Here is a 16,397-nt window from a genome sequence, read left to right as displayed (position 1 = left end):
TAATTATTGTTTTGTGTTAACTGTAAGCCTGCTTTGCCCACCTCTGTATATCTAAAAATGTGTGTAAATATTATTTTGACCAATAATAGTTACAATTTAATGATTACCAACATTATCTTATTTAATCCTCACAACACTATGGAATAAGTACTAATATTGTTCTCAATTTATAGATGAGGTAACTGATTAGAGAAAGATTAAAGACTTGTCCAAGTTCCCATAGGTTACGTCAGAGTGTGAAGACTCCAGAACAGTGTGTATTCACCAATAAAAAGACAACCCAATTGAAAACTTGGCAAAAGATTTTAATAGATATTTCTACAAAGATGTATACCTGGCCAATAAGCACATGATAAGATGCTCAGCACAATTAGTTGTTTGGGAAATGCCAATCAAAACTACAGTGAGATACCACTTCACATTCAGATTGACTATTTTTTAAAAAAAGGGGAAATAAGAGTGTTGGGGAGGATGTAGATAAATTGGAACCCTCATACTTTGTTAGTGGGAATGTAAAGTGGTACCACCATTGTGGAAAACAGTTTGCTGGTTCCTCAAAAATTAATCATGAATTTACCTTATTACCTAGCAGTTCCACTCCTGGTTATATGCCCAAGAGAAATGAAAACATGTTTGCACAAAAAAAACTTACACACAAATGTTTATAGCAGCATTATTCATAAAAGCAAAAAGGTGAAAACAACTCAGATGTCCACCAACTGATGAATGCATACATAAACAAAATATGGTATATCCATTCAGTGGAATATTTTGTATGACCATACAAAAGAATGAAGTACTGATACATCCCACAATATGGATGGACCTTGAAAACATGCAAAGTGATAGAAGTGAGACAGAAAAGATCACAGTGTATTATTCTATTTATTTAAAAAGTCAGAATAAATAGAAAGTAAATTAATGACTATCAGGATTATGGGAAGGGAGGAAATGGGGAGTGACTGCTAATAGTTACAGGGTTTCATTTAGGGAATAAAAGGGCTCTGTAACTGAATCGTGGCAATGGTTTCCCAACTCTGAACATATTGTAACCATTGAATTGTAATTTTAAACATGTGGGTTTAAATGTTATCCAGCATTATAAAAACATAGAGAGCCCTTAAAATATTGTTGTTCCTTAAAGGTCTGTCCTTGACTCTTTTTTTGGTGGGATGATCTCCAATGTCATACCCTCAACTGCTAAATTTATGTGGATGAATAACAAATCTATCTCTTCTCCAGCCAGTTCTCTCCCCTGAGCTATAGAGAAACACCGATGTGTGTCACATCTATTGGTTGCCTCCTACATGTGGCCTGACCAGGACCTGGGATCGAACCTGCAACCCAGGTACATCCCCTTGACCGGAAGTCAAATCCATGATGCTTTTGTGCATGGGTCAACACTCTAACCACTGAGCAAAATGGGCCAGGACTATACATGTTATTTTGTTTAATCCTTTTAGGAGTATGGTATGGCTCCAATCCTATCTAATAAAAGAGTAATATGCAAATTAACTGTCGCTCCGCAACAAAGCTGGCAGCGCCCATAGCAGCCGGGGTGGGATGCTGGCGGCGTTGCCCGGCAGGCAAGCACGGCCCGCAGGCAGCACCCAGCAGGGCCTGCGTTGCCGTTGCCACGGTGACCTGGAGAGCAAGCAAGCATGGCCCATAGGCAGTACCCAGTAGGGCCTGCTTGGCTGTCGCCACGGCAACCCGCGTATAGGCAAGCACAGTCTGCAGGCAGCACCCAGCAGGGCCTGCTTGCCCATTGCTGTGGTGTGGAGCAGGCAGGCCCCGCAGAGAGCAGAGAACCATGGGAAGCGGGCCTAAGCAGTCAGTAGGACATTCCCTGAGGGCTCCTGGATTGGAGAGGGTGCAGGTCGGGCTGAGGGACACCCCCCCCCCTGCATGAATTTCATGCACCAGGCCTCTAGTTTACAAATACAGAAACTGAGGCACAGAGTGGTTAAGTAACTTGCCAAATATGACTTACCTTGCTAGTAAATGGCAGGACCAGGGTTTTGATCCGAAGTCTTTTTGACCCCCACTATCTGTATCTGCCACACACTTGGATAAGAAATCATACCATTGTTCATCTTGAATGCTGCTAATTGGCAAGTTTTTGCTACTTTTCAAATATTGGCACAAAGTAAAAGCAACTGGATTTCTTAAATTTGAGAAATTTGTAGCTCCATTTGTAAGAAGTTAATTCCGGAAAATATACTGGAAAATATATTCAACAAGCAAATTAAAAATTAATAGCTGTAAAACTATACTTTAATATTTATATCACACATACACTGTGATTCAGTTTATGTAATATAAATTACAAAATTATTTTAGATGTATGGAGAATTCTTAACATGGTTACATGTTTCAGTTATACTTAAATACTAATACCTTTTCTTTAAAAATACTTTAGGGATTTTTTTTTCTTATGGCTTCAACATTTTTTTGGAAATGTTGCATTTTCCATTAATAAAATAATTCTAGCTTCTCTTCTAACCCTGAAGCAGTATTTGTATGTGTTTTCAGTTGTTTACATTTGAATAAAGCTTCTTAGTAAGTGCATACCACTGGGGCTGCTTTGTGGCCCTGATGGGTGCTATTTTATATGCTTCTCAGGAATGATGAAAACACATGTCTTATCTTAAGTGGTCGAATTAGTAGATAAAATCACATTGAAATTAAAGTCCACAGGTAACAGAATTCTTCCTGAACAAGTTGCTGTGCAGCACATAGTGTAATAACAATAGCTCCAACTGTATTATCAACAAAACTGTCGTGTCAACCAACCCTATGTCCTGTTTGTCTTCTCTGAGGGATTTCTGTTCTTATCAAAACAAATCAAAGTGCCGTGTGTTAGTGTGTATTGCTGGTTCTTGGGAATGATCAGTTTCTGTGGTAACTGTTTAATGCAGACACAGATGCTGTAGCAGTTACTCCCCAAGGTGCCATGTGCCTAAGGCATTTTAAAAACTTAGTATGTTTTCAGTATGATACTGCAGCTCTGGAAGAACTGTACACATGGTGGTTTACTTTTCCAGTGTGGTTAGAGCTGACATTTCTAATATATGAAGAGATTTATGGCTGACTTGATTTTATATTCTGGCTCTGCTACATAACTGGAAGACTTGGAATGATTTAGTTATCCTCTCTGTCCCTCAATTTCCTCCTCTCTAAATTGGGGTGATAAAAACTACTTCATAGCTTTGCTTTGGGGATTATTCAACAGGATTACATAATCTTTATGCATTTGCTTAAGACAGTGTAGTATTGGGGTTAAGGATGCAGGCTTGAGAGTCTGTCGCCATACAAACCTTGGCTCTGTTCCTTCCTAGCCACCTGACTTAGGATAAATCAGATAATCTCTTTGTACTTCAGTTTCCTAATCCATAAAATGGGGAAACTAATAGCTACCTATTTCATAGAGTTGTTTTAAGGAGTAAATGAGTTAATACATATGACATGCTTTGAACAATACCTGGTACATAGTAGATGTTAACCATTATTACCATAATTATTATCTCCACTTCTCAGCATGCAATATCAATGTCTATTTATTGTGCTCATTAAACTGAGACCTTCTTTATATCCTTTGAGCATGGCATATAGTAGGTACCTAATTAATGAAGTAATGAGTGAAGGAATACCTTCATATTCTCATATTTATCCTTTACCTTCTCCATTTCCTTATAAACTAAACTCTTTCTCCCATGACTCATTCGTTGTTTTTTGTTTGTTTGTTTTGTTTTTTTGGTTTTTGGTTTGTTTGTTTTCTTTGCAGCTGGACTCACCATGTTTTCTAGGACAAAAATGTGGGATACTTGGTCTAAAAAATAGCATTCTTGTTAAATCCAGGCTATACTATGTATCATAGTCTCATATTCTGCCTCATTTAGATATACATCTCCTCCTCTACTTAACTGTGAGGGAAAGAAATTTTGTCTTCTTTCTCTCTGGTCCCCAGTACCCAACATAGAGACTAGGTAGGGCATAGTAGGTGCTCTATAAATGATTGTTGAGCAAAGAGTCAGAAGATGAGTTCTCCCTTCTCAATATGGAAATAAAAAGCTGCCTTTTAAAACTAATTATAGTTTCAAGGTTATTAGCAGCTGTGGGATCTGAATCTGACTTATTTTGAAGTAACATGTTTTGAACCTCAAATTAGGTACAGTGTATCTGAGAGGGAGGAGCCAGAAACAAGACATTTGAAATAATTCAGTTTCATAAAATTGAATGCTAATGCTTTTCTTTAGTGGCTGTTATTTTCTCATATCACTTATATCCTACATATCTGTTTTATTTCTTTTTCTTTCTTGGTCTGTCCCAAGTCCTTAAAGAATAAATTAGATTGGAAATAACTCATTAGTGCTTTGTAGTCACTGGGCAAGGAAAGCTGGCACCAATGGTGCAGTTTTACTTTTCTATCTCTCCACCTGGAGCAGCATGGAAATACTTTCTCTAATTAGAGTCATTAAACATCTAATGAAATTCTGTTTTTAAAAAGCCTTTTATAGTTTCTTCTGTTAAGCAGTTTCTTTTCATTTGTGCCATATATTCTGTTGATAATTGCCATTTACATACTCTACTGGCTTTATACAGTTGGTTTCATGTTTTATGTAACTAACACATATACTGTGTAAAATTTTGTGTGTGTAAAAATTTTTTTGAGGTCATTCTTCATTAAGTCTGCTAACGATATTCTTTTTACTGTTCATGTGAGGATTAAGTGTGTCTGCCTTCTGGTAATACATTAAGGCTGCAATATTTGTCTAGTTGTAGGAATATTTAGCTCTTTCTTATTTGAATGTGTTGTACCATATGGATAAATCCAATCCTGGCAGAAAATTTCCATTTTAAACACATAAAAAATCTTTTGTATTGTAAAAGCTAAAAAATAAGAAAAATAAAGGAAATCATTTTGTCTCGAATGGCTTTAGCATATTGCATTTGTTTGTTTTTTAGAATCTAATTAACGTTTCAGTTTCTAAAATCAAGCTTTAAAAGTACCCATATCAGTGACTGCTAATAGGTATTGGATTTATTTTGGGGGTGATGAAAATGTTCTCAAATTAGATTGTGGTGATGATTGTGCAACACTGAACATACTAAAAACTATTGCATTGTTAAACAAGTGAATTCTATAGTATGTGAATTATATATCAAGAATGCTGTTACTTTAAAAAGGTACTCATGTTTACCAACTCTACCACTGTGTGGCCTTGTGCAAGTTGCTTTCCTTCTTGTGCCCTGGTTTTCTCATCTGCATATAATAATAGTACCTTCCTAATTGGGCTGGTTGTGGAGACTAAATGAGTATAAATGACGAGTTTATAATTGTGTTTTGGAATGTAAGTCCTCAAACGTCAATAGTTGTCATTGTTTTCCTATCGTTTGCAGAATTCAGAAGACAGGTGTGCTGCTAGAGTTATACACCTTTTTGGTGTCATCAGCATATAGATTTTAAAGCATGCATATGGATTAAGTTTTCTAGGGAGAGCATACAGAATAGTAGACAGAGAGCTAAGGGCTGAATCTAGGGAAATAGCAGTAAGTTACAATGGTGGCAGGACGAGCAGATTTGGCAAAGGTGTGTAAAATATTTTTAAAACCTCATTTTTTGTGTCTTTCCTGCTATCAAGGAGGCTAAACTTTTTGACAAGCTGCAATTTTGTGATTGAAATATATCACTTGTGTGTTTGAGTTGTTTTTCTACGAAAGTTCCATTGTAGTCTCAGTACAGGAATAGCACAAACTGAAGGGAGAAAATTCACTCACATGTTTTTGAATATTGGTGAAAGGAGAGGTTTTCCTTAGAGCTGTGCTGTTCTTGAATGTTGAATTTTAATCTCATTTGGAGTTTCATTTGAACAAATAGTTTTCTTTCCCAACTCATTGTACTGCGCCATTTTAACCTGCAGTCCTCCTTCCCTACCACACACCTTGCCCTTTAGGAAATTCTTTCATAGGAGAAGGTATTTGCTGTGATCATATAGAAACAAATATTTGATCTTACTAGGGTTTAGACATAAGTCATGAACTGGCATTTTACATTTATAAACATTTAGCAGAGAGGGTGAAAACTAATGGGGAAAACCTAGTCTTCTACTTGGAGTAAGGTGTCTAGATTTTGTGTTTTAGGATTTTTATTTATTTATTTTTAAATGTTTTTTTTATTGATTTTAGAAAGAGAAGAAAGGAGATGGATAGAGAAATCGAAACATCAATGAGAGAAAAACATTGATCAGCTGCCCCCTGCATGCACCCTACTGGGGGATCAAGCCCGCAACTTGGGTATGTGCCCTGACCAGGAATCAAACTAGTGACCTCTTGGTTCATGGGCCCACAACCACTGAGCCACACAGGGCAGGCAGGATTTTTATTTTGAGAGAGAGAGAGAGAGAGAGAGAGAGACAGACAGACAGACAGGTAGAGAGGCAGAGAGAGGAACATATATCTGTTGTTCCATGTATTTATGCATTTACTGGTTGGCAGACAGACATACATCTGTTGTGCTATGTATTTATGCATTCACTGGTTGATTCTTATATGTATCCTGACGAGATCAAACCCACAACCTTGGCATATGGGGACAATGCTCTAACCAACTGAGCTAACCAGCCAAGGCTGTGTTTTAGGTTTTAAATTCCATACCCTCTTAACTGCACTCCAATAGTGTTCTTTAAGACTAGAAGCTATGATCTAAGAAATAGTGGTGCTGATTACATGCTATTTCTTACTAATTTATTAGTAAACCCTTTGTGCAAGCTTTATTACTAATTGCATTGTCAAATATGTGTACAAATAAATATCTGGTAATCATTGATATGTTATTTTTTTAAATATCTATTTTATTGATTTCAGAGAGGAAGGACGATGGAGAGAAAGAGAGAGAAACATCAATGATGAGAGAGAATCATTGATTGGCTGCCTCCTGCACAACCTCACTGGACCAGCAAGGGGAGGCAGTTGGGGGCGAGCAGGCCAGCAAGGGGGGGCAATTGGGGGCAATCAGGCCGGCACGGGGGGCAGTTGGAGCCGAGCAGGCCGGCAGGCAGAGTGGTTTTGGGAGATTGGGCAGGCAGGCAGGTGAGCGGTTAGGAGCCAGTGGTCCCGGATTGCAAGAGGAATGTCTGACTGCTGGTTTAGGCCTGATCCCACAGGCAGTCGGACATCCCCTGAGGGGTTCCAAATTGGAGAGGGTGCAGGCCGGGCTGAGGGACCCCCCCCCTGCACAAATTTCATGCACCGGGCCACTAGTCCTATATAATAAAAGGCTAATATGCAAATTGTCCCCTCGACCGGGAGTTCGACTAGGGGGTGGGGCCGGCCGGCCAACCACCCGTGACCCCTCCTCCCGTCTAGCCCTGCCACTGATGGGTCCTCACCACCCTGATCGGGGCGGGCCAGCCGGACCCCACCCATGCACAAATTCGTGCATTGGGCCTCTAGTAATGTTATAATGTATAAATGTCTTTTGACAGCTTTAACAGAATCTTTTTGGTTTGGACTTTCTATAGTTCAGTGATATTTCTCTCTGCTCTGCTTGAAGAGCAATCAATGCTGTGAAAAACACCATGCCCCAGTTTACGATTATTAAATGAGGTGGACTTGAAAAGAGAACAGTGCATGACTGGCTGATTTGAATTATGTTGGTCTTTGTCCTAGCTTCTGTTCCATAGTGTACACTGGCTATGTGATAGGCCCTCCTGAAAATCTTTTACAACTTGTCCTTGTGTATAATGGCAGGTTATGTTCGTGGAAGTCAAAGAAATATAACTCTAATCTGATTTCCTTCACAGAATAATATTACATTGAGGATTATATTCCTGGCCTAATGCCTGACTTTTTTTTAAAATAGAAATGACCATAACCACCCTTTTAAATCAACTTTTTAATCAACTGGAAATGATGAATCTGAATGCTACTCAGGAAAAAAAAATTGTCTGAAGTGTGTATAAATCAATTAACGAGGCATCACAATAGCTAGTCATATTAAATTATGTTTAATGAGCTAACGTGTCAGTAGACTATGAAGAGTTATTGTCATAATCACTGCCTTGTTTTTACTGAAATAAATCAGAAGGTTAAAAAAAAAACCACTTTCTGCAAAGTCAAGGAATTCACAAAAGATTTCTTTGTGTAAATGTTGGCAAGAATGTTTGAGGAGCATTTTGGGAGACTTGGGGTGATGGCTTTTTGAAAAGCTGAATTCAGTTGGTTGTGAAACTACCAACTCTATCCCATTCCATAACATTTTTATCAACCCAAAATAAAACACCATACTTATTTCCCCTCCCCCATCTTCTGGCAATCACCAATCTGCTTTCTGTTTTTATGAAATTAGCTATTTTGAATATTTCATATAAATGGAATCAAACAATATGTGACCTTTTGTGTATGGCCTCTCTCTCTTTCTCTCTGTTTTAATCTTTACCTGAGGATATGTTTTATTGATTTGAGAGAAAGGAAGAGAAAGAAAGAGAGAGAGAGAGAGAGAGAGAGAGAGAGAGAGAGAGAAACATTGATTGGTTGCCTCACGTATGCTCCCCAACCTGGGGTCAAATGTGTAACCTAAGTATGTGCCCTGATGGGGAATTGAACCACAATCTTTTTGGTGTATGGGGCAATGCTCCAACCACCTGAGACATGTAGACAGGGCTGGCTTCTCTCTTAATGTTATGTTTTTGAGGTTTATTCATTTCAAAAACATTATCAGTACTTCATTTTTTGGATGCCTCAATAATATTCCATTGTATGGATACATCATATTTTGTTTATTCATCTGTTGGTGGATATTAGGGTTGTCTCCACCTTTTGACTTGTCTAAATAGTGTTGTTATGAACAATTAATGAACAAGGTTTTGTTTGAGCATCTGCTACAAGTTCTTTGAGGTGTATATGTAGGAGTAAAATTCCTAGTTCATATAGTAATTCCTTGTTTTGCTTTTTGATGACCCGCCAAACTTTTCCACAGAAGCTGAAATATTTTATATTTCTACCATCAATGAACGAGTATTCCAGTTACTTCCCAAGATGTCCCCACCAACACTTTTTATTTCCTATATCTTTTTAAAGATTCTAGCTGTCCTAGAAGGCTGTTACCTTTAAAATGCCAGTCAGAAAGAATATATGCACCCCTATGTTCATAGCAGCATTATTTACACAATAGCCAAGATCTGGAAACCACCCAAGTGCACATCAGCAGATGAGTGGATAAAAAAGCTCTGGTACATTTACACAACGGAATACTATGCAGCAATAAAACAGGAGGATCTCTTATCCTTTGTAACAGTATGGATGGACCTGGAGAGTATTATGCTTAGTGAAATAAACCAGTCAGAGAATGACAAATATCATATGATTTCACTAATATGTGGAATCCAGTGAACAAAACAAATTGACAAACACAGTGGAACTAGAAACATGGATACATGGGACAAACTGATGGGTTGACTGGATGAAGAAGGTGAAGGGATTAACTAAAGAACATATATGCATACCCCATGGACATGGACAATAGTGTGGTGAAGACCAAGGGAGGGGAGGCACAGGTGAGTGGAGGTGGGTCAAGGTCGGGGGCGGGGGAGGTGGACACCTGCAATAATGCCAACATTAAAGAATTTTAATAAAAAATAAATTAAGAAAAATAAATAAAATGCATGAATGAACCTCCCTTTATTTGCAGTGAATATTTCATTCTTTGATACCTCATCGCATTGTTGTTCAACATTATGAAAAATTGTAGTGAAGCTGAAATGCACACTGGACTGAATTGGATTCTAAATCCATTTAGATCTATATTTACCATCATTCTAGTACATTGCCTTCTAAGAAAGGCTTGCACTATTAGGATAATCCCACTATTTCCTCTTTTCTACCATTTTTACGATCAAAGATGAGGTCTAAAGGACTAATCTAACACCTAAATTTCCAGCCTTTGAAAACCATCTGTATATGCTGGGTTCTGCCATTTTTCCACCCTTAACTAATGCTATCATTCGTTATTTTCTGTTTCTCAATGTTTAGAAGGTTTATATCATATCTGAGTTTACAAAGTAGAGTAATAATGGACGTAGAAATGTGTTAACACATTTGTAGACACACATGCCTTTTATAATAATGTGAAGGAGAATAAATGCATTGCAGTCAGAAGAATTGAGTCTTTGTGAACATTTAATTATCAAGTACTGATCATAACTAATCTGCTTGTGTTCCATGGAGCAACAGTTACTTAATGCTACAACCACTATGCTGTTTCATGATTTAGCTGAAAAATTTTTCCCCTTCAAAGCTTGCCAGATATTTTTAATGTCAGCTGTAAATTCTTACAATTGTTCTAGATAACCCCTATCTGTGCTTTGGAAATATCCCATTGCTATTTTTAATCATATACTTGAACAGAGCCTCAAACTTCTATTTGTTCTATTTGGTTAAAAAAAATCCTTTGGCTTGCAGGTGGTATGACCTTTAGTGTGAATAAGGTTTGTTTTTGAAAAGTCATATATTTTGGCCTAGCTGGTTTGGCTCAGTGGATAGAGCATCGGGCCTTCGGACTGAAGGGTCCCGGGTTCGATTCCGGTCGGGGGCACATGCCCGGGTTGCGGGCTCCATCCCCAGTAGGGGACTGTTCGGGAGGCAACCCATCAATGATTCTCTCTCATCATTGATGTTTCTATCTGCCCTCTCCCTTCCTCTCTGAAATCAATAAAAATATATTTTTTAAAGAAGAAAAGTCATACATTTTGAATGTGTGTGCTGTAATAAAAGTTAAGGTGTTTTTTTTTTCCTGTGTTTCATTTTATAGCAAAAATCTTTTGTTCAAGTAAAACTTGTAATTTTATGTGGTTCATTATTTTTTTAATTGCCCTTATGATAGTTCATCTTAACCTGTTTTAACTTGAAGTTGTTTGTATCTTGTGTGCGGGGACATAAATTTAATTCTGTTTTATTAGAGCAATAAACTATTGACCTTGGATAATAGCCACATTTGAGAAGGCATTATTTTTTTTCACATCTAAAGGTTACCATTAAATAAATTTGACTATGGTGCTTTAAATGGGCATGTTTAAAGCCTGAAAGAGCCAATATACCTTCTAGTGTATCCAAATTAGTACCCTGAAGGCACATGAGCCTTTCCCTGGTCTTTGTGACTTGTGTTTCCTTTATTGCTCATTCCTCTACTTCGAAGTCTATGAATAAATTTCATCCTGAATATACAGTACTATCTTCTCATTGTATACTGGTTTGTAAGTTATTCTTCATCCTTAAGTATCTCTTCCCTGCGCTTGGAAAGTTTTTTGTTTGTTTGTGTTTTTTGGTGTTTTTTTTTGTGTTTTTTGTTTTTTTGATCCAGGCAGAAAAAGGTGGCAAATGGCACTTATCCAAAATCACATTTCAAGTTTTATTGCTAGAAGATCTGGACCCAATTCCTCTGCATCCTCTTGATCAGATTATTCAGTTAAGCTTTCCTTTAGTTACCTGCAAGGAAATTAATATGGGACTTCTCCCAAGACACACACAGTCCATTTAGTAGTAGAGGGAATTAGAACCAAGATCTCCTGGTTTGCCTCTCGTAATTAAACTTAGAAGCAAGAGCACACTCACATGGGATCATGGCCAGACACTTAATTTTTCTTATCTATTTTTGGCATACAGGGAGAGACATTGTCACAAATTTAACAGTTATCTCATCTCATACCCTTGAATGCTTTGCCAGGATAGCTGACTGTGAAAAAATAAAAAATATATTAGAGTAGCAGTGCCCAAATTGTGTCATACAGAACATGATGTCATTGGATCTTCAGGGAGGGGGATTTCTATGGCAAATGCTGACCAAAGATAAAGACTTTTTACAGCTTTTATTATATGAATATGCATTATGAATAACCAGGAGGAGGGATTATAAGAAGAGCCTTCTCACTTTGCTAAGGAATATCATTATCAACTTGTTGCATGTAATGCAGTTTAGGAAGCATTGTTATATTCTTGCCAGTCCATCTTACTTTGGAATTCCAAGTTAGCAGTACTCAAAGATATTAAAATTTCAAAAGCCAAACATTTTTTATACACAAGCCATAATAATGCCATGAAGTCATGTATAAATCAAATATTTGAAGTTGCTCTTCCTTCTATGCTTCAATATACTGAAAGTTATACTTCAAGCATACTGCTAATTTTCAATGTCTCTTGTAGGCATGTTTTAGGAATAATTACAGATAGATAACCTGTTAAATTTATAGCAGTACCCAATCTTTATAATGCACAGGAGCTTTGAATCCAAAGTTTTGGGCATCGAGAAGGAAGATTTAGAGACAATGTCAGTAGTTCCAGTGCAGTTCCCAAGTTACCATGTGCTCTGCCACAAAGGAAGAAATGTATTTCTCATTTTACTCCCATGGTGTCAGATCAAAAGTTCCAATGAACTAATGGCTTATAATATGGCTTAAAGGATCCAAGGGAGTCCTTGAATGGCCCTCACAGGAGGTCAAACATGCCCTCACATGAGGTCAAACATGCCACCTCCCTGACCAGCTCTAGTCCTCTTTGTGCACACTAAGGAATGCCGTTTTAAACACCAAGTACTCTGCCATTGGGCCATAACTCACCCTGCCCCTTTGTACAGGGATGACTGCAGAATTGCCTATTTTAGCTCTTCTGTAGAGTCAGAAACTTTATTGTTTTAAATAAAACATTTACATCTGAATTATGTTGAGGCTATTTCCTAGTTCTGTGCCAGCCTAGTTCCTGAAGTTGATTTTTTTAAAATATATTTTTATTGATTTCAGAGAGTAAGGGAGAGATAGAAACATTAATGATGAGAGACTCATTGATTGGCTGCCTTCTGAATGCCCCCCACTGGGGATTGAGTCTGCAACCTGGGCATGTGCCCTGACTGGGAATCAAACCATGACCTCCTGGTTCATAGGTTTACACTCAACCGCTGAGCCATGCCGGTTGGGCGTTCCTAAAGTTTTAATAATCGTATAGTTAGTTAAAACCTCATCTCACATGAATAGCCTTTAGAGCCCTTTAAAGTGATCTCTAGATGTTGTTAATCTTACTGTAAGTAGTTTGTTACACCACCTTATTTTACTATTAAGGAAATAGAGGCTTAACTAAGTCATGTGTGACAATGATTCCCAATAATAACGCTTTTCCTGTTCTCTCCAAACCTTGCCCTAAAAAAGCCTAAAAAGGATACCTTTCTTTCAAGAACAGACAATTCTTTAAGACATTGTCATTTGAGAGACAGGAAGTTGGCCATGATATTGTTGTTGAATGGAAAGCTAGAAATGCTTCACTGAAGTGGCTAGAATTTTGAGGGCTAGAGTCACAGCTCAGAGCCCCTCCCCTTTGTTTTCTTTGCTTATTCAACTCAGCCATGCTTCACAGTGGAAACTTTTTTTTTTTTTACCTACTTTTTCCATTGGGGTTGGGGTGCTAAAAGTAAATAAATATATCCTGGATTTACTATTTAAATTAATTACATTTACGGCTTTTAAAAATATATATATATTATTGATTTTTTTACAGAGAGGAAAGGAGAGGGATAGAGAGTTAGAAACATTGATTGAGAGAGAAACATCGATCAGCTACCTCCTGCACACCCCCTACTGGGGATGTACCCGAAACCAAGGTACATGTCCTTGGCCGGAATCAAACCTGGGACCATTCAGTCCACAGGCTGACTCTCTGTCCACTGAGCCAACCAGTTAGGGCACATTTACGGCTTTGACATTTTTTTCTAGGAAGTTTCTTTCTGTATGATATTTAACACAGTACCAGGAAAAATGTATTCATTGGTTTCACTAACATGCTCCAGCATGTATTTGAACTGTTAGACCTTTCTAGGAAACTTATTGTCATTTTTATAATGATGCTATCACTGAAATGGCAGATAAAACCCTGTTCAGGACATCAGACACCTGTTTTGCAATATACGTATATATTTTTAGCTCTAGCCAGGGTTTATCTCTGTAATAAAAATTATCTGATGACCTAGAAAGTGATTTTTGGATGAAAATTTGATTCTTCGAGGTAATGATATTGGTAAAGGCATCTTTTGGCCATAATATCCACTGGTTCTTTTCCTTGCATTGTTATGTATTACTGTTGGCTGCTGAGATAAATCTTACCTATGAGATATCTCAAAAATGAGGAATATCTTCCAGCCCTAAGGGATGTCTCCACAAAGAAATCTTGCTTAGGCGCTATATATAGGCACACATTTTTGAAGCTTCAATGTACAATATTACGGTCATACTCTCACAGTGGGGGTCGGCGGAGCACTGTGTGTCATAGTGAATACCTAGATTATATCTTTTCCTCTTATAGTATTTACCTGCCTAGAACAAAAAGTTCATGTGAACTTTCCCCAGAAGTTTGATTTTTTTTAGCCCCACTTCTTATCATAGTCTACTTATTATAAGCGTGGATTAGAAAAGAATGTGACAAAATGAGAAAATGTTGTGTGTGCAAGATACTAATATTTTAAAGTAATGATACTTTAAAATCAAAAGTTACCAAGGCAAATCAGGTCTTTTAGGAAGAGTAACAAAAAAGATGTAAAATGCCATAATGGAGGTCAGGCCACCAGAGTGCTGCTTTGAAGTCTTAAGGAATCTAGTCTTCTAGTGCATCCTTTGCCACTTCCCTACACAAACTTGCAAGCCACAATTGGCTATCTTCCCATATTCTGGCAAACTTTACATATATCACAGGGGTTAGTACAAATTGCTTGTTAATCTGTAGCAATTTAGCATGCAATGTGTTAGCAAATTTTCCCATGTTGGTATGCAGACGGTTTCATCTTTCCCTCAGGCCTCTGATGTTGGCAATCAGTATTTTATTCTGTTCTCTTTTCAGCCAGGTTGGGCTTTGAGGTCCTGGGGCCTTTTTATACTTGCTTTCTATGTGCATGTGTGTTTTGAACATTTGCATGAGAAATGTTTAGCTAGATTGTGAGTCAGCCTCACGGTTCCTATCCATACAAGTTATGTATCTCCTAATTTAGATTTATAAACTTTGTTAAGTGTTTGGAATGCAAGGTGGTATGTAGATATGGGTAGTGAAAGTGAAAAGTAACTTCTGAGGCCTCGTAGACATGTGTGTTCACTTCATCTCCAGTTAACTTTGTGTGCATATTGTCAGGCTCTCAGGAGAAATACTGTTAACAAAGAAAGTGAAGCCCCAGGATGAACTTCTCAGGTTAGAGAACCAAGATGCTCGTATAGTTAAACGCCTGTACTTGTTGCCTTCTACAACCACATCAAAATTACAACTAAAATACAGAACAACCATCATCCAGAACCACCAGAAAGCTGGCTGAGTGGAAATACGTACTACAACGAAAGAAGTATAGAAGAAAGCACATTGAAACCGGTAGGAGGTGCAGAGGCGCCGAACGGGCTGGTCCGGCACCTGGGTATGCAGCTTTTTTAATCGGGAGGGAGATCATCTCTGCAGAGGCCGCCTGGAGGAGCAAGGAGTCCCAGCCCCACACCAGATGCCCATCCCAGGGTCCCAGAGCTGGGGAAAGAAGTCTCTATGGGCAGTAAGAACTACGGACTGTAAAAACCAGTGCAGATTGGGGCTAAGTGATACAGAGGCTGCTGGAGACACAGCTGCTCCTCTTAAAAGGCCAGCACCACGAACTGAATTTACAAGCCCCCACTTCCTCTGAGCTCCAGTGCCAGGGTAAGGCTCTCGGGGACCCAGACACATACGGGGAGAAACTGGATTGTCTGGCATTGGGGCAGGAACTCGGGGGGTGGTTTTCTTCCAGAAGAAGGTGCTCGCAGCAGTCATTGTTCCTGTGCTGGGACCTCCCCTGTGCAGGGCTGACTGAGAGCCATTTCTGTTTGCTCCACCCTGGTGATTCCCTGAGACCCTGCCCCACCCAATTTACAGCCCCACCCAAGCTGTGCCCAGTGGCGTTTGCATATGAATGGTCTGTCCTTTCTCAGGCTAAAACTCTGTCAAACAAGCTGCAGCTGGGTCAGGGAGCCCTAAACCTATCAATAAAAGGCCCAAGGCTGGCACCAGCCTGCCTTGCTTCACAGGTGGGCCTCGTCTGGGTACTTCCAAACCTGATACAAAGAGGAGGAATCTGCAGGTCTCTCTGTAGCTCCTGCTGGGTGGCCCTAGGCCAGTGATGGCGAACCTTTTGAGCTCGGCGTGTCAGCATTTTGAAAAACCCTAACTTAACTCTGGTGCCTTGTCACATATAGAAATTTTTTGATATTTGCAACCATAGTAAAACAAAGATTTATATTTTTGATATTTATTTTATATATTTAAATGCCATTTAACAAAGAAAAATCAACCAAAAAAATGAGTTCACGTGTCACCTCTGACACACGTGTCATAGGTTCGCCATCACTGCCCTAGGC

At 38.6% G+C, this 16,397-nt stretch overlaps 1 protein-coding gene across 1 annotated transcript in view; it reads left to right on the top strand.

The window, feature by feature from the left end:
* The first annotated feature begins 9,515 nt into the window (after positions 1-9,515).
* Positions 9,516-16,397, top strand: part of ATP11C (ATPase, class VI, type 11C) — a 130,762-nt gene continuing 123,880 nt past the window's right edge. The window contains exon 1 of the mRNA XM_014528816.1: positions 9,516-9,557. Coding sequence (XP_014384302.1) covers positions 9,516-9,557 — 42 coding nt within the window. The remainder of the gene's footprint in view (positions 9,558-16,397) is intronic.

This window comes from Myotis brandtii, unplaced genomic scaffold, assembly GCF_000412655.1.
Source record: "Myotis brandtii unplaced genomic scaffold, ASM41265v1 scaffold654, whole genome shotgun sequence".
Classification (NCBI taxonomy): domain Eukaryota; kingdom Metazoa; phylum Chordata; class Mammalia; order Chiroptera; family Vespertilionidae; genus Myotis; species Myotis brandtii.
This window is presented reverse-complemented; position numbering and strand designations above follow the sequence as displayed.